Source organism: Myotis myotis, unplaced genomic scaffold (genome assembly GCF_014108235.1).
Source record: "Myotis myotis isolate mMyoMyo1 unplaced genomic scaffold, mMyoMyo1.p scaffold_m19_p_5, whole genome shotgun sequence".
NCBI classification, from domain to species: Eukaryota; Metazoa; Chordata; class Mammalia; order Chiroptera; family Vespertilionidae; genus Myotis; species Myotis myotis.
The window spans coordinates 32,670,458-32,689,810 of record NW_023416357.1 but is presented as its reverse complement, the minus strand read 5'-3'; the positions used below and the strand labels follow the sequence as shown (position 1 = coordinate 32,689,810).

General features: G+C 34.3%; 1 protein-coding gene across 7 annotated transcripts in view; it reads right to left on the bottom strand.

Moving 5' to 3' along the window:
* Nucleotides 1–354: 354 nt before the first annotated feature.
* The window catches only part of KIF2A (kinesin family member 2A), a 75,150-nt gene continuing 56,151 nt past the window's right edge, over nucleotides 355–19,353 (bottom strand). For 4 of the 7 annotated variants that reach the window (XM_036307779.1, XM_036307781.1, XM_036307784.1 and 1 more), the window contains 11 exons: nucleotides 19,057–19,147; nucleotides 18,859–18,922; nucleotides 18,012–18,103; nucleotides 17,505–17,647; nucleotides 16,957–17,161; nucleotides 16,104–16,214; nucleotides 14,246–14,313; nucleotides 9,826–9,976; nucleotides 7,337–7,438; nucleotides 5,005–5,140; nucleotides 355–2,061 (listed from right to left, as the gene is read on the bottom strand). In XM_036307779.1, the coding sequence (XP_036163672.1) occupies nucleotides 1,976–2,061; nucleotides 5,005–5,140; nucleotides 7,337–7,438; nucleotides 9,826–9,976; nucleotides 14,246–14,313; nucleotides 16,104–16,214; nucleotides 16,957–17,161; nucleotides 17,505–17,647; nucleotides 18,012–18,103; nucleotides 18,859–18,922; nucleotides 19,057–19,147 (1,249 nt within the window). In that variant the 3' untranslated portion in view covers nucleotides 355–1,975. Of the gene's footprint in view, nucleotides 2,062–5,004; nucleotides 5,141–7,336; nucleotides 7,439–9,825; nucleotides 9,977–10,856; nucleotides 10,971–14,245; nucleotides 14,314–16,103; nucleotides 16,215–16,956; nucleotides 17,162–17,504; nucleotides 17,648–18,011; nucleotides 18,104–18,858; nucleotides 18,923–19,056; nucleotides 19,148–19,353 lie in introns of all 7 variants that reach the window. The other 3 variants (XM_036307780.1, XM_036307782.1, XM_036307786.1) reach the window with 2 other exon arrangements.

Sequence of the window (19,353 nt, the reverse complement as noted above, 5' to 3'; positions counted from 1 at the left end):
TTTTCTGGTGTACTAATTTTTTATATACCTTGATTACTGATCAGAATGAAGCCATTATAGAATAAAGCAGCACATTTAAATATAAGGGGACCTTCTAGAGATAGTATCCACCTATTTTAAATAAGACTAATCTGTTGTGCTTTACAAGAAAACTCAAACCTTTTTATTGTCCTTTGAAGGTTGGTTAGGCTCAAAAACTACCTTTCTAAACAGCCTCTGCAAGGTCAATAGTTCTCCATTCTTCCTCTTCTCTTTGAAATAAACACAAATAGGACATATCTTATAGCTGCAAGAAAACCTGAGTCCCTTCCAAAACAAAGGTGATTACATTGAAGAAAATTATCTCTAAACTCATTCCATAGATTCCATTTATTAATAAGCACATTGTGAAAAATCTACATTTGTTCTAGATTTCAAGTTTACAGAGGAGCATTTCACCATGGTATTCAGATTTCCCACAACTACCCTCTGAGTTGTCTGAAGTGAAGTAGTGAATCTGGCTCATGTGACTCTACTAGTATTCATAGCTTCCCTGTGGCTCAAAGGAATGAGCTATTACTTTCCTAGAGTAAGTCAAAACAAGATATCCTTGGGAGATTTTTTGTTGTTAATACACTCCTGGATTCTCCTAGGAGCTGAGGGAAATGTCCTAGAGAGATATATAAATTGTTTAACAAAATATTTACATGAGAAGTAGCCAGTTTTCTTCCTTGGAGTAGCAATCTGTAAAAATAAATGCTACCATTTAAAAAGTAGCACAGGCCTAGACCAATGTATTGGTGAGAATTTGGTGGTTCTCACCAAATTATGGTGAAACATCATACATTAGGTAATGGACGGAGCTTGGGTTAGATCTGCCTTTTAAAGCAAAGTCAACTCTTGTTAGCTTAATTCACTTTCAAGGGATTTATGTACTGTCTATACTTGGCTTAAACTAACAGTTCTATTATGGACTACTTCCAATGTATTATGTAAATGTTCATGCATCAGAAGCCAATTTCCTTTAACAGTACATTTAAAAGGTACCTTTTGGGATGCTAATGGACACTTCAACTTAAGTAATGGTATTGGTAAGGAGCAAATTGCACTATTAGTCTTGTTAATAACACACTGGAACACACTGCATATATATGTATTATCCTAAGATAAAACTCTTCTCAGAATTCCATTACTTTTTATTATACATCAACTAGTTTATATTTTCTTTACAAAGAAAATGCTAAGAAAATTATATCCACATGTTAAAAGTTTTAAAACCATAATTCCAGATTTCTTTACATATAAGATGGAGTGGTCCAGCAGCTATGTCCACTGTCACAGACTTTAGTTCCATTCAATGATATGGCACATCCTGCAAAATTAACTAGCAACACACAAAAAATGTCTCAAATACAGTAAAAATGTACACACAATAAAGGTAATTTACAATGACAAATAAGGAATGTAATTTAACTTGGCTGTGCATCAGAAATTCAGGGTCAATAGCCTTAGTCAAGGCACAAAGCAGAAAGAGGTGAGCACAGCTGTCCCTAAGAGTGGCACGGTATGTACAATCACAGATGAGGTATGCATGCACACAAAGGATTTAAAACTGCTCAGTCTTGCTACGAAAATTGAACCAAGTTAAAAGGAAATGCTGTGGCTTCCCCCTACTACTCACCCCTGGATCAAGCCCACAATCTTACTTCATCATATAGAAAATAAAATTGGTAAGGATCTCCAAAAGTAAATCACTATTTGGGTAAATGAAACAAAATGCTTCACTATTACCAAATCTTGGTTGTGCCTTCTGGACTAGAAGCATTTTGTAGACAAAGTTGTGTTTCACAAAACTGAAATGTCATTCAGGTGAAGGGACAAGAAAGACATTTTCCACAGACACTTAAAATTTCAAACTTCCAAATGGCCCTTACAGCTGAACCTTGTATGTTAAAACAGTGAGGGTTCTGGGGATCCTTTAGCAGCAAATACCAACTTAAAGGGCACGGGGTCTCTTAGGGTTGATTTGCTTGCTGGCCTGTTCTTCTTCTTGTAGAGCTGCACGAAAAGATTTCACTTTATCTTGGAAAAAGAAAAGAACAGGGAGTAAGTATTACATCACAGGCAACACAGTATACAACCTCATGGGTATCAAGTTGGCTCACTTATTTCGTAATCTTAACTCAAGAGTTTTCCTTTGGTTTTTTTGTTGCCCAAAAACTAAATACAGTGCTCAACTATAGCAGCAGTTTCATTATAGATTCCTAGAAATACCTGCTTTTGCTATTGTCAACAGGTTTCTGTTTGGCATTTTTTACAGTGTTCAATTTTAATGTGTATTCCTTTTGGAGTGTAGACAGGCTTTATATGTGTGTAAAATATGTACAGTTATTTCCAAAAGGAACACTATGAATCTTATTAAACTGTAAAGCAGACATTTCTTCTCTCAATGTTAGAAAATTTCTACTCCCAATGACTATTTTATCTTTTAAGAAAGAAATAGTGGCTAGGGAAGGGGATTAAGGGGTAATGCATTTCTTGGTCTTAAAATTCTATTACCCGTCTACCATATACTGACTCAGAGTCATTTAAGAATAAAAAATAGGTAAGTAAATTGGCAGAGGCATCTTCCTATAACAATGGTTCTCAAGCAGGGTGATTTTATTTTTATATATTTTATTGATTTTTTACAGAGAGGAAGGGAGAGAGATAGTTAGAAACATCGATGAGAGAGAAACATCGATCAGCTGCCTCCTGCACACCTTCTACTGGGGATGTGCCTGCAACCAAGGTACATGCCCCTTGACTGGAATCGAACCTGGGACCCTTCAGTCCCCAGGCCAACGCTCTATCCACTGAGCCAAACCGGTTAGGGCAACCAGGGTGATTTTAGCCCCACCCTCCTACTCTGGGGACATTTGGTAATTCCTACAGAAATTTTTGATTGCCACAACTGGAGTAGTGTTACTGTCATCTAGTCTGGAGACCAGGATACTGGTAAGCACTGTGCAATGCACAGGACAGCACCCCTCAACAGAATTATCCAACTTAAAATAGTCTTCAGAAGAAAAGGAAGCTGCAAATTTCTTTCCTTCAGAAATACAATGATGTTTTTAAAAAGCTGACTTTTCTAAAATTTAGACAGAAAATTAAGGATTTCTGGATCTGTTGGCTGCTAATATAATGGCTCTTAAACTTCTTAATACCAAAATTATGCCTGGACGATAAAACATTTCTAAGAAAAAACTGAATAATACATAACTAGATAATTTCTTAAAAGTTATAGATATGTTTTATATACATGAATGAGAGATTAAAGGAAAGAAGTCAACTAAGTTAAAAGCTACATATAAACAGAAAAAAAAAAACCTTGAATGCATTATGCTCTATTTTTTGAATAAAATGCATATAGAAAAGCTGCTTATGAATTATGGAAGATTAGAAAAATGATCAAAACACTTTACTTTAAATCAAGGCGTGAACATGAAGAGTATGAAAAACAAAAGTAAATTCTAGAAACCCTACATTTGCACAACTGAAGTTGGGGAAATGCTGACTCCATCTATATATATAAAAGCCTCAGCGACCATTAGGACTGAACAACCAGAATGACAGGCTGACCAGTCACTATGACGCGCACTGACCACCAGGGGCAGATGCTCAACACAGGAGCTGCCCCTTGGTGGTCAGTGCGCTCCCATAGCCAACCTCCCGTGGACAGCCAACTGCCTGTGGTCCCTTCCCCAGCCGCTGGCCCCCATCGGCCCCTGGTGCTAAACCATTCGTAGACGACCTGCTTTGGGGTCAGGGTTTCTTATGTAGCAGAGCAGCTCCCATGCTGCGACCTATTAAGAGTCAGCCCTCGACACAAGGGTTTGTCTCACTCTTGTCCTCTCCCTTCCCAGGGGGCCCACTCGCCGCGGTTGTGTGGCGGCAAGAGAGGGGTGGGGGGAGGTAGGGAACTGTGGGGTGGTGATGGGGCCTATGGGCCCCAGGCTGGGACGGGGAACCGGGGGTTGGTGGTGGTGGGCACGGTCCCTTTCCCAGGGGGGCCAAGGGCTGGCTCCAGCAGGCCAGGCCTAGGGAACCTACCCATGTTCGAATTTGTGAACCGGGCCTCTTGTAGGATATGATGTCAAATAACCAACTTCACAAAGGACCTATTTTTAAAAATTAAGCAGCTTATTTGGTACTAAAAACTAGCAATTTCAATCTGATTTTATGTTGCACTGCATGTACACACTGATGCCCACTCAGATATAAATGGAGACAGCTAATTTGCCAATGCCTAAAAACCTAGCACATACAGTAAATGCATATATGAAGCTGCAGATAAGCTAATTAAAAAGCCAAGCAGACATTACATGTGAATAAGCCACATACTTCTAGAAATCTTCCTCTTTTTCAAAACAAGAGTTCAAAGGAAAAACATGACATAAGATGCATAGAAGAAGATGTAGATAGGTGGCTATAGAAAGATGACCCTGAATAGATCTAATCCAAGGAAAACAATTCTGAAAAGCACTGGCCTACAAACTAAAATGACTAATGGGTCTATAAAATTTATAAATTTCTTTTTTTTAAAATATGTTTTATTGATTTTTTACAGAGAGGAAGGGAGAGGGACAGAGAGTCAGAAACATCGATGAGAGAGAAACATCGACCAGCTGCCTCCTGCACACCCCCCACTGGGGATGTGCCTGCAACCAAGGTACATGCCCTTGACCGGAATCGAACCCGGGACCCTTCAGTTCGCAGGCCGACACTCTATCCACTGAGCCAAACCGGTTACGGCTATAAATTTCTTAAAATACATTTTCCCTCTAATCTTATTTTCTCAAAAGACTGAAAGAAAAAAGATTAGAGAGCACTTGAAATGGTACTCCATGTTTCTTTTTCAAAAAACAGAATGGTTGGTGTGCCTATATACCTCTAAAAAGATGTTAAGTGTTGCCCATAATTTTCACTTCAGATGCTCTCTTGCAATTAAGCAGATTTCAAACATTAAAATGAAAAAAGAATTACCCCGCAGCTCAGTTAAAATGTCTATTTTTTGCTCAAGAATAGCTTCAAGTTGTGTAGCATATGAATCTACATCATAGTCTACTTCTTCAGTCATCTCCAAAAGGGCCTTTTCATCTTCTAACCATCGAATAGATTCCTAAAAGGACAAAAATTCCATTAATCCAGTAAGCCTCTTTGTAAGACAGAAACTAATTTACAAATTTTACATATGTTAAATATCATCAAACACACTCAAGATGGTATTCTCTAAAATAGTACCATAAAACATCTTTATATACAGAGTAACATTAAGAAATATTTCTAGTGGGGATAAGGACACATATGTAATAATCAATAAAAAAATTTAAAAAAAGAAAAAATATTTCTAGGTTCAAATACAAATATGATAGACAAAGTAAAATGGCTTCATTTTTCTACTTTTATTCTACCTTGTATGTGTATGTGTATTTTTTCTCTTTTTTTGGGGTGGGGGTGGGGGCGATGGTGGTGAGAGGATGGAGTGGAATCAATCAAACACGTAAATATCAATGAGTAGAGTAAGTCTCAAAACCTCAATAGCTATCCCTAAAACAGGGAAAAAATGGATGTAAGAAAGCTAATGAGCAATCTAATGACATCTATGGTAGCCTAGAACTTGTAAATCATCTGGAATTAACATATACATTGGGGCCTCACAGTTGGGCCAAAGAGGTAGGTCTAAATTCAAAACACTAGTTTTTCAAATTATTGTGACTCTAAGAACCAATGGATAGCCAATCTTAGAAGAGTCAAATGAACCACTAAATAGTAGTTATTCACCCTTCATAAATACTTCAAGGAAACCCCTCATTCTTAACTGATTATAGATATGTGGAATTTATGAGTTTATCTTCTAGCGATGTCGTGAATCATAAGAATTTATAACACTATCAGATCTTCCAAATTAGAATTTTTGGATATAAAAAAGTATACTTTCTAGATTGTTAGAGTACACATAATTTCAATTTTCCAAATATCAATGCAATTTATGGCTAATTATAACTAGACTATGTGTCACCAGGCAGAACTAGTTAACCTGGATATAGTTAACTATTAAAAAACTGTATGTGTCAATTAAAACACACACCCAGTATTTGTTTTTCCTTCAGCTATATATTTAATTTTTAAAAAAGAAAACCTTATTTTGAGAAATGACAGATCACAGTATAAAGGGACAATAAATGGAATTATAAAAATATTGGCTTGAAAGTCAGAACACACAGTTCTGCCAATAAATCAAATAAACTTTTAGAATTCAACATAAAGTGGCACAATGGGAAATGGTTTTTATGGGACACCTTGCTCCAAAAGGGCACAATTTTCTTAGAATTACAAGGGTCCTTTCTTAATTAAATCTAAACACATAGACCTCTACAGATTCTTATGATAAAGGTTTGACTAAAACTGTAACAGTTTTAATAATGTATAACCTGTTCTAAAATTATAAAGTTTTTTTATATTTTTGAGCCCTTCATCCAGGCACTTGAATGGCCTAGAAAGGAACATTAATACTTGTTTAGAGAAGATTTCTTCAACATCAGAGAAGGAGTACAGGTCGATAGGGAGACACTAAGCTATTGTTCACTTTTTCTCAGAAGGTATTTATAGTACTCCAGAAAGGCAGGGTGAGGGTGGGGTGGGGAAGGCAAGCTGACTATACAGTCTTCCATAACGATATGAAATGTTCTCTTCACTTTCCCATCACCTCCTCATAGGTATCATCTGCAAGGCTATTTTCTAGTTTAAAGGGGTGGGGGGGAGCAAAGGATGATCATACAGTAAAAGTGTTTGTAAAAGGTTGAACACACAGTGAAATGAATACTGTACCTAAGAACCTACTGCCACCCCTCACTCATCTGCCACTGACAACTGTCAGAGCAGTTACTGTCCCTCCCTGAAGCTTCCTTTCTATGAAGACTGACACCTCCTCAACTGTTCTGATAATCTTTAGAAGAATTTTTTCCTTTCTGCTGTCCTGACATGAAGACACTCCAATATACTCACCTAACATGAAAAAAAGGGGTATTGGAGGGCAGAAGTTCAATCCTTTTCTAAAAATGGACAACTGACAAAAGCAAATAAAATGGGAGAATGGTAGTAAATAAACTAGATCTTTAAAGAAAGGTTATTTGTAACCACCGTTCAAATTTTGTATTCAAAATTTGCCCTATCATATGTGCTACAAATATATATATATCTGCATACACACAAACAAGTATTTTTTTTTAGATTTCTGTAAGAGTTAAAAATTGTTAGAGTTTTTAGTTAATTTCTCTAAAGAAACATTTTGATGAAAGGTCCTATCTTACTTTACCTGGAACACTGCCCTATGATCTTCTACAACTTGTTCTTCCATTTCTACCATTTGTGAGACAGCTTCGTGGAAAGTAAACAATTGTGGAGAAACCTCTTCTTCCTTCAAATAAAAAGTTTAAAAATTATAACAGAGTTTATATTTTTAAATGTAACTTAAAAAGCAGTTTTTCTATGTCATTTACAAAAATGTATTCAGAAACAGAGGAAAACTCCTAAAATATACCATAAAAAGCAAAGCCACAATTCCTTTTTTAAAAATGTTTAATATATTTTTATTGATTTCAGAGAGGAAGGAAGGAGAGAGATAGAAACGTCAATGATGAGAGAGAATCATTGATCGGCTGCCTCCTGCACACCCCCTACTGTGGATCGAGCCTGAAACCCAGGAATGTGCCCTTAAGCAGAATAGAACCAGGGACCTTTTGGTCCGCAGACTACACTCAATCCACTGAGCCAAACTGGCTAGGGCCAAAATTTCTTTTTATGGGTAAAAATACTTAATGTAACACTCAAAAAGACATTCCAAACTTAAGTATATCAGTAAAGGATAATTTTCACTGAGTCCAGGCACTTTAATGCAAAATTACAGCCCCTCCCCACCCCAAAGCAATCACTTTTGGAATAGCACAACTTTTCAAAAATCTTTATTGCAGACTATAAATATACCGAAATATTTCCTCAGTATTGTTTAATTTTCACTAACAATTTAAGTCATATATATGTCTTTAAGTTTCTTTTCACCAAAAGAGAGATATATAATGTTTTTCATGACTGTGACTATCAAATTGGTATTCTGAAGGTCTCAATTCTTAAAAAAAAAAAAAAAAAAAAAAATCAACCCTGTCAAAATGCTATCATTTGTTAAATCTGATTGCTTTCTGTATGTTTGAAATGTTTAGTAACATTTCATAATTTAAAAATTTGATTTCCCAGTTATTCAAAAAATATTATAAAAATATGTGCCCACTGCCCTAGCTGGTTTGGCTCACTGGATAGAACATTGGCCTGGGGACTGAAGGGTCCCAGGTTCGATTCTGGTCAAGGGCATGTACCTTAGTTGCGGGCACATCCCCAGTAGGGGGTGTGCAGGAGGCAGCTAATAGATGTTTCTCTCTCATCGATGTTTCTAGCTCTCTATCTCTCTCCCTTCCTCTCTGTAAAAAATCAAGAAAATATATTTAAAAAAAAAAATGCCCACTGTATAAAGACAAAAGTGTAAAGAAGTAAAAAGACACAAAAAATACACATTTTCACATAGTTACTTTAATATATTGAGGGATTCCTTACTGTTTGTGAGATATAAAAAGTTATTTATATAGTTGTTTAACTTCACTTTTTAAATGTATAATCCATATCTTTTTTTTAAACTATATTTTTAAAATATATTTTTATTGATTTCAGAAAGGAAAGACAGAAACATCAATGACGAGAATCATTGATTGCTGCCTCCTGCATGGTTCCAACAGGGACCAAGCCCGCAACCTGTGCATGTACTCTAACAGGAAATTGAACTGTATCCTGGTTCATAGGTCTATGGTCAATCACTGACCCACACCGGCTGGGCACCAGGTTTGATTTTTGCTCATGTATCCTTTTAATACATACTCATTTAACCATAGTTAATTTTGTTTTTAAGCTTTATATATGTTTAATGTAAGTATAATTCTTAAACTTATTTTTCCCTATGTTACTTTAAAAATTCCCAAATTTATTTATTTATTTATTTTCAATTTTTTTTTATATATATATATACTTTTATTGATTTCAGAGAGGAAGTGGGGGGGGGGAGAGAGAGAGAGAGAGAAAGAGAGAGAGAGAGAGAGAGAGAGAGAGAGAGAGAGAGAGAGAGAGAGAGAAACATCAATGATGAGAGAGAATCATTGATCGGCTGCCTCTTCAACCCCAGCATGTATCCTTGACTAGAATCGAACCCGGGTACCCTTCAGTCCGCAGGCCGACACTCTATCCACTGAGCCAAACCGGCCAGGGCCCAAATTTTAATAACAGTATAAAATCCGAGAAAAATAAAGTGTAGATCAGAGGTCAGCAAACTTTCTTAAAGGGCCAGATAGTACATATTTTGAACTTGTGAGCTATACCATTTTTGTCACTTCTGTTGAGGTAAGAAAGTAGTCAGATAACCCATAAATGAATGAGCATAGCCATGTTTCAATAAAACTTTATTTATAAAAACAGATGGCTGGCTCATAGCCTGTACAGACACACTGTGAAGATATTGCAGGTTCAATTCCAGACCATTTCAATAAAGCGAATATCTCAATAAAGGAAGTCCTAATCTTTTTGCTGGTGAGGGTCTTGTCTTCAATTTATAAAAAATATACCATCTGAGAAGTGTAATAAAGTGAAGCACAATAAATTAAGTATGCCTATAGTTTGCTGATCCCTAATTTAGATTTCAATTATCAAGTTCTGCTACTGATGAAATGAACTAAGATTAGATAATTACAACTATGTTAAGTCACTCACATTTTGTTCACAAAGAAGTTTTAGATCATCTCTCTGAGGGGAACTCCCCACACCCCACTGTGCCTCTAAGTCATCAATCTGATTTGGTGGATGGTGCATTATTGGACGAACATCACCAGCAGCAGTTGGATCCACAGTCAGTTCTTTTACCCTGTAAACACATAAGAGGCATCTAAAATTAATAAAGACTTACATAGAAAAAAAAACAAAATACCAATTTATTCAACATAAAGACAATTCAATTTAACATATTAAGATTGATGATGTCAGTTTTGCAGATCAAATTTACCTGAAGTCTGTGGAAACCCTAAAGGGATGTTTAACCTTACAAAATTTATTTAGGTAACGATACAATTACTTCTAATGTAATTATTGTACATAATAAGTGAGAATTAGTAAAGTATGTGAATCAGTATTTCAAAGTAAGAGACTGCTGTTCAAATTATATGAACAGAAAAATGCTAACAATGGCACTTAGATCAATAAATGAATCTTTGCCAAAATCAGAGAATTTAATATATGTTACAGATTTTTGGTAGTTCTAATGCCCAATTTAAATAGCTACATGTGAAATAACCTTATTCTACTGTATACTATAAAATGTAAATTAGTTCCATCATTTAAAAAAAGTTTACCCATTATACTTAAATTTACAGGCTTGCGTATACTTTCTAAGTCAAGAGGGCCCTTATTTCCTTGCACGTAAGGAAATTTACAATAGCATACAGAATAAAGGTAAACTTTTCATTTTAAACAAGACAGTTAATTTTTAATGGTAGATGTGCAAAGATGACATCACCCTTAAAAATATGAGTCAAAATAAGAAGCCTGAATTCTAAATCAACATTTTAAAGCAAATAAATTAATAAAGTACATGTAAATAAAGATCATGCAGTTACAACCACCACCTGCCAAACAAAATGAAAAATAAAATGGCTCAGGACAAAAAAAATATAAATGAAATATTTATACACAGCACAATTCAAAAGAAACTATTAAAATAAATATCTTATGTATAGAATGAACTAGACCTGGTAATCGAAGGAGAAAAGTCGTCATACTCATAAGAAGGAGAGAGATCAGGGCGACTGCCACTACCCTGTGAGAAGGGAATGTCTGATGGACTAATTCCAAACTCCTTTACTCTGCAGCACCAAAAGAGCAACAGATTAAAATAAAATGCTCTTGTAAAGACAGCAATGCATATTTCAAGCTTTCATTTAGTATTCAGTTTAATTTGTTTAGCAAAAGATATCAACACTGTAATGACTTAATGCATTAGAATATTTAAAAAAAAATCCATTTTAAGATTTAAAAATCCCTCTGTCCTACAGATTCCCTACTACATAGTCCTTCCTTTTCTGGTATATTTCCCCCTTTTCTCATGACCCTTTCTAGAAGTTTAACTAGACCCTCAATAAATCTGAAATGTCCCTTATTTAACTACATGGCTACTCAATTTAATTTCCTTGTGTAATCAATACCATGCATATTTTGTTTAATAGCATTAATGAGGCCTCAACATTCTTGCAGTCTTTTCAAACTAAACACAAGACAATTAAGTCCTAATGACATCCATTGTTTGTAACAAATTAACTAATTTCTCCTATGCCTATTGAATGGTATCAGCTATGAAGCATCCTTGGTATAAATTGAGAAAATAGTCACTCAAATAATTTTGTGTTTGGTGATTCAGATGAAGAACACTGGTTGAGAAAAGCCTTTAGTAATGGAATTTAAATTGCTTTTGCTAATGTCTCTAGGTTATATTTAACCAAATTTAGGCTTTTCTGACACAGTTTTTGTGATTCCCTATGTTCTTTTTCAGTCAATCCCATTTCACAGTAGTAGGTAATATTTATTAAATACTTCCTATATATCAGGTATTATTAGTAATTTATAGGCATTATATTATTTAATACTTAAGATAATCTTGTGATATTATTGCATTTTACAGATGAGAAATGGCTCAGAGTAATAAAGTATCTTACCCAATGTCATTTAATGAGAATAATCATAATTGAGGTTCTAACTTAGCTTTTACTATAAATCTTATATTAAACACTTCATATACTAACCATATTCTGTTTCTCTCACTATCTTAGGTTGAACTAAATGAAATTACTGTTTTTATAGGTCAAAAGTAATTATTATCAAACTAATAATGTAATGTATATCAAACCAATACATTTCTACCTACAATCATTCTTTGCTATCGGTAATGTCTATACCAAAGATTCAATACTGGATTCATCTGCCTTTTATCCTTTATAGTCACTTTGGAAAGCTTATTTACTATGCCTGCTGACAAATCTAGATTTCTAATACTACTTGACTCTTTTTACTCCCAACCCCATTTCTTATTCTCTTAAGAATTTCCTAATTTAGATACCCTAAACACACTTTTCCTCTTGCTCAACCTAACCACTATTAAATGCAGCAATTATTTATCTCTCTCCAATGAGAACTATCAAGGGAGGTTGAAAAATCTTTATTCACAGCGATTTGGAAATAAGAGGCGGAATTCTTTGTCTCAGCTGGTTAGTCATGTTGCAAATGAATTACATTACATTATAATAAATTAAAACATTTTATTTGAACCCAAATAAACTAGAGCAATGGCCAGACAGGGCATTTTCACATTAGGGGGATTCTTTTACAGCCAGAAGTCTGAACACACAGAGGGTTTTTATTTATTTTAATTATACAACATGGCAATCTTCTACTATACAAAGCCATTCCTCATCTCTCCCACAAACAATTTTGAAATAAGAGGCATTTTAAATTAATGATTGAACCCCCACAATACCAAAAATATTTATTGTAAGGATCAAATAAAAATCTTATAAAGTTTGCAGCTATAAGTTCATAATTCAAAGTTTAAAAGGGAAATAAATTTAGAAATAAAGTTATATTTAAGAAGCTATTATATCTTAACACATCGTGGATGGATCATGAGAATTCTCGCTTTATATTACACAGCGTTTTACAAAGTATCATACTTTAAAAAGATATTAGATTGTAAGAACATTTAAGAAATAACTTCAAAATGCAATGGGTATTTAATTTTAAAGAGTGCCTTTAACATTTATGTAAAACGTTTTTTTGTACTCGTTCAATAGAAACTTATCTGGCCACTGGGTAAAGCTAGCAATAAAACTACTGATCACAGGATGCAATGTGTTAATATCTTTTTACAAAAGGTCAATAGGTTTATACTTTCCAAAGTTTTTACTATGATTTAAAAACATTTCTTCAGCTGAAGCAAAAGCAAGATATAAAAGAACAAAGTGTACGATATCATTTATGTAAAGTTCAAACACAGCTACCTATGTTGTTCATGGTTAAATTCATAGGAAGTAAAACGATTTTTAAAAAAGAGAGAAAAAAAATAAACCAAGAAAAATGCTCCATAGAAGCCAGAGCAATCAATTGCTGCTTTGGGGTAGACATTAATGAATTTGGGCATGTTATTAGGATTTGTGATCAGTAAGGGACACATGGGGAACTTTCTGGGGGGCTAGGAATGTTTTCTTTCCCAGTCTAATGACAGGAATTTCATTTTATAAGTACTCATTAAATTATTCTCTTACGTTTTGGGCACTTTTCTGTATGCATATGTATTTCACATTTTAATAAAAGATTAAAAATAAAATTTGTATTCAGCAAAACTAAAAGAATCTTAACACTAGAAATGGAATACAGAGGAATTTTATCTCTAGGTTAAAATCACAAATGCAGTATGTGATAAAAATTTAAAACTATACTCATTCAAAACAAGTGCAATGGGAATAATCTATGGAACAAAAATAAATATGCCCATCATAATCCAAAATTCCAAGGGCATTTCACGATTATAAGAAATAATATTTTAGTAGTCTATAATGCTTTTTTGTCATTTCATCTATAAATATTGTTACCTAAAGTTTGTAACACTACTGATATTAATAAAATGTAACCCGTATAAGACACCAGAAAGAACTGTGCTATCACTACTTACTTTAAACTCTATATTCCCCATGTACATATAACATTTAATATTATCAGAAATAATTTTCAGCATATAGCAAAACAATTTAAGAAATACATATTAGCCCCTGGTAGAGTTTTAACACACTAGAAATTATTTGCATGATTCAAATGTAGAAAAATATTATGAAATCTAACTTGGTTAAATGAAAAAACATGATTGTGTTCTAGCATAGTAAGACCAATTCTACTAAAAATATAAATCTCTCCCCAAATTATACAACATAGTTCCAATTATTTTGATAACTTGACAAAATGATTCTAAGTATCATGCAAAATTTTTTTTGAAAATTGAAAAAAATGTAATAAGCTTTACACTATCAGATATTAAGTCGAATCATATGCTGCTCTATTTCCCTCATATTTCAAAATGGATAATCATTTCTCATACCTATTTGCATATCTTAATGTATTAAGAGTATTTTCACAGGATGCCATTCCTGGAGAGATTGTGGCAATCTATGGGGGAAAAATGCAAAGGTAAATAAGATGTTATAAATGATGAAGACAGTGATACTAATATACAGGGTGGGGCAAATGTAGGTTTAAAGTTGTGAGTATATGAAACAGTTTATTCTTGTACTATTATTTATTACTGGAGGCCCGGTGCACGAAATTCATGAACTCGAGGAGGGGAAAGGGCCCTCAGCCCAGCCTGTGCCCTCTCGCAGGAGGCCCATGGGGAGCTGGCCTAAGCTGGCAGTTGGGCATCCTTAGTGCTGCTGTGGAGGTCGGAGAGGCTCCCACCACTGCCACTGTGCTCACTAGCCATGAGCCTGACTTCTGGCTGAGCAGCGCTCCCCCTGTGGGAGTACACTGACCACCGGGAGGCAGCTCCTGCATTGAGCGTCTGCCTGCTGGTGGTCAGTGCACATCATAGTGACCGGTCATTCTGCTGTTCAGTCAATTTGCATATTAGCCTTTTAATATATAGAATTGTATTATTTTTTATACTAACTATAAACTTACATTTGCCTCACCCTGTATGTATGTATTAATAATATGTGAACTCCAAGATTACTTGCTATCTTATGCCCACAATCAGATAATAATTATAAACTCTTTTCAAAATATAAACAGGTCTCTGAATGCACCAGAAATTGATCAAAATCAGGTAGAAAATGGAGGTCAACACCTAGAAGAAGGGAATAACATTGAATGACTTCCCCACTACCCCTCTTTCATAGCTTTATTGCCTAGGAACAAGCCCTGCTGTTGTCACACAGTACAACTAAAACTTCATTAGAAACTTAGAGTTAAGAAACTAAAAAACAAAAGTTAGGAGGTGGGGATCATAGCTGCTGGAAAGTGAAGCTTGTCCCAGAAGAGACAGCTGCAGAGAGAGAAACTCAAATTATGCATATAAACTGCCCAGTCACTTTGGAAAGCTTATTTATAACCAAAATTTGTTAAGATCTCTGGCTGACTCCTAACCTAGGTATGCACAATGCTGACTCCAACCACACAGTCGAGTCTAAAAGAGGTAAACAGAGATTTTAATTTTAGTTGCTGCCCACAGCAGGGGAGACAAGAGTTTAGAGTAAGTTCAGTTAAGTTAATTTCCTGCTATACAACAACAAAATAATCAATAATTTTGAGAGGAGTATAACAGAATCCAGAGTGTCTATAAGATATTCATCCATAATAAAAATTACATAATCCAAAATTACTAGAATATGAATAAAAAATGTAACCCATACTCAAGGAAAATAGAACTCAATGGAGACCAACCTCAAGAAGACTCAGATATTAGAATTGTAGAATGCATTATAACTGCACTATAATCCTCAGCCTGTCAGGGACCACATCTTAAGTATCCTATCTCTCTCACAACAGAAGGGTTTAAATGATTGTCATTAGTGTATATTATAATTTTTCCACAGATATAATTGTTCATTCGATATTAAAATAAAAGAAATAGCCCTGGCCAGTGTAGCTAGTTGGTTAGAGAATCGGCCTGTGGGTTTGATTTCTGGTCAAGGGCACAGGTACCTGAGATGCAGGTTCAATCCCCAACCCCGGTCAGGGCATGTGAGGCAAACAACCAATAGATATGTCTCTCTCACAACAATATTTCTCTCTCCCTCTCTCTTTTCCTCCTGCCTCCTATCTAGCCCCTTTCTTCCATTTTCCTCGCTCTAAAAATCAATGGGAAAAATATCCTCAAGCGAGGATTAAAAAAAATAAAACAGAACAAAAAACCCAAATGAACGAATAAAAAAATAATAAAAATAAACCCATAAACTTACCATACAGGTACGAGAGTTTTCACCTATGAATGAATCTCTTAACACCTGAGTGAGCTTACTTGCTCGGAAAGGAGTATGAGGTTTATTTCTACCTAAGGCTCTGATGCACTCCTGAAAATTAAGAAAGCAAGTTTCAGAGATTAGGTTTCTTATAAAGAGTATTTACCTTAATACGTTTAGAAGTTCTCTTACTATAATTCTAATATTTAAGGTCTGATCAGCTTTGAAAATGCTACTATCAGGTTTACAGCATGGTAAAGATGTTGCCATAAATCCTAATTCAAGAAAGTGAAATAAAAAAACAAAAAAAACAACCAATGGACTGTTATTTCAAAAAGTTCTTCTGGAGACTATGACTAGTGTTTAGAAGTGACAAGAAGTAACATTATCTATAAAAATAAACTTTTAAAGTGACACTACAAGAGAAAAAACACAATGCTTTCTTGTAGTTTTGCTGATCTTTGCTTTCCTAGTCAAGAAAGAGCTATAATACTGGCCTAACTTTTGGAAAGCAATTCCACATTTTTCTGAGAAACTATTTCTTCATTCAGTTTTGTGGGTCCTTGCCCAATCCCACGAAAATATGACTGATTAGGGCCCTTTGGAATCTCTCCAGAAGCTTTGGGATTGGCCAGCCAACAACAGATTTTTTATGCATCCTAATAATAAGTAATAATGGGTGTAAAGAAAATTTCTGGGTATGATATAAATCTGTATCTGCAAATATAAAACGAAATTTTAATAACCTTTCCTATTTATTATTAGACAAAACAAGTACTATTGTTTTGCAGCAGAGTAAATATAATTAAAATAAAAAGTAAAAGACTTTCACAATTAAATACATTTTATTTACCTTGAGTGCTAAAAGGCTTTTATTAATTTCAGCACCTTCAAGCCTAGTTTGCCTATCTGCACTGGAAGTATCAGCTCCTCGTTCATTTCCAGCCAAATCGATGAGAGAAAATTTGCCATGTAGTTTTCCTTTCCTTCTAAGTATAATCTGAAACACTGCATGGCTCCGAGATGAATGTGCATTTGCAGATGTTTGCCCGGATGTTCTACAATTTGATTGAGGACATTTGATACATAAATACTTTATGTTCAAACCACAGTATTTTCATTAAAAAAAAACCAAAAACAACTATCCAGTTTTCATCATTTATTACAAAGGAGACATTGTGAATTAACAACATTTGAACAATTTAATCTGGCATACTTCTAGTATGTTATCTATAGAATAGACATCACTCAGTTACATGTAACAACAAAAGTTTCTGTGAATAATGATTTTTACTTCTAAGATGCACTGAATAACATCCTTGCTTTGTTTTTGTTATAACCAAATTATATAAAACTGATTATAAAATTAAGTTTCCCTTTCTTAATTAAAATAAGATTTACCTGCAACTGTTACCTATGTCAATGAGTTTCAGTACATCTTCAACACATTTGACCTCCCGTTCCTGTAATCCTACCACTTGAACCTGCTGTTTTCCATCTTCTAGCACTCTTAATTTTGTTTTCCTGTTTAGCAAGTCGAACACCTAAAAAAATTTTTTTTCAAGTTGAAAACTAACTTTAAAGAATCAGCTCTATAAAAATTAGTCATTCAAAGTCTGAAAACCATTTCAGAAAATAAAATGCTTAATATTTGAGTTGAAAAGTTTCAAAGGGAATTAAAAGAAATCTCAACAAAATTCTAACATAATATTCCAATCCAAATACATATAAAAGTGATGTGGTGGCAATGGTTGCACATTGTAAAATGTACATGCCATTTTTGCACAATGTAAAATGTACATGCCATTGAATTTGTATACTTAAAAATGGTTAAAATAATAAATTTTATGTTATGCACAATTTAATCACAATTTAAAAAACAAATTTTTTTTTTAAGTTTCCACTTACCTTTCCACTATAAATTTCAAAAAAGGTTGCATAAACTTGAAGTTCTAACTTCTTATAGTTTGGCTTCTTTAGCATTAAAAAGACATCTCGAGCTATTGAAAATTTCATATGGAGAAAATTTGTTAAGATGCAACAAATATTATTTTTAAAAAGCATTTCAAAATTTCTATTTTTTAGAGTTAATCTTTACTTACAATAACAACATCAATAATAAAAATGAAGACTAGCCCTAGCCGGTTTGGCTCACTGGATAGAGCGTCGGCCTGGGGACTAAAGAGTCCCAGGTTCGATTCCGGTCAGGGGCATGTACCTTGGTTGCAGGCACATCCCCAGTAGGAGGTGTGCAGGAGGCAGCTGATCGATGCTTCTCTCTCATCGATGTTTCTAACTCTCTATCCCTCTCCCTTCCTCTCTGTAAAAAATCAATAAAAATATATTTAAAAAAAAGTGAAGACTAAAGTAAACATCAATGTTACAAAAGACAATTGTAATTGTTTTATTTTTACACTTAAGGTTTAGATGTCACTCTCCTTCATTATTTAATAAAAGGACACTATCTATCCTTATAAAGTTGTTCTCATAACCATTCCGAATGGAAGCTTTTCACAAATCATTATTCAACAACAAATAGTAAGCTCCAACAATGTGACAGATTATAATGATATAAAGTAGTCTGATAACCTAAAATTGACATAATACACAGTAAATATAGTATTATAGTTACCCTTTAATTCCTGGACAATATGTCCAAGTCTTATTTCAAAGCCACCTGAATAATATTCAAGAAGAATATTACAAATGATATGCAAAAACAAACAAACAAAACCCCCCCACAAAACATATTTACCTGCTAGTGCATAAATTCCTTTAGAACAATCTTGGTTTTTTCCTGAAAAGTCACCTCCCATAGTCTATATGTTAAAAAGGAAGTAAAGAATAACAGACATTATTCAGGAATGAATCTTAAGAATTTAGGTCTAAGTATTAAGCTACAAGAAAAATAAACTAGCTTCATACCAGGATGTAACTATAATAAATTACTTACATGAGTTTTTCCACTTCCAGTCTGGCCATAAGCAAAGCATGTAGCCATTCCCCTTTCGAATATAGTTTCCACTAGTGGTCTAGCTGTAAACCTTAAAAATAATATGCACCAGTCAGAATGTGCATTCAATATTTAAATTAAGCAAAGAAGAAATAAAAGTAATATAGTCTTTTTTTTTTTTTAAATATATTTTATTGATTTTTTTACAGAGAGGAAGGGAGAGAGATAGAGAGTTAGAAACATCGATGAGAGAGAAACATCGATCAGCTGCCTCCTGCACATCTCCTATTGGGGATG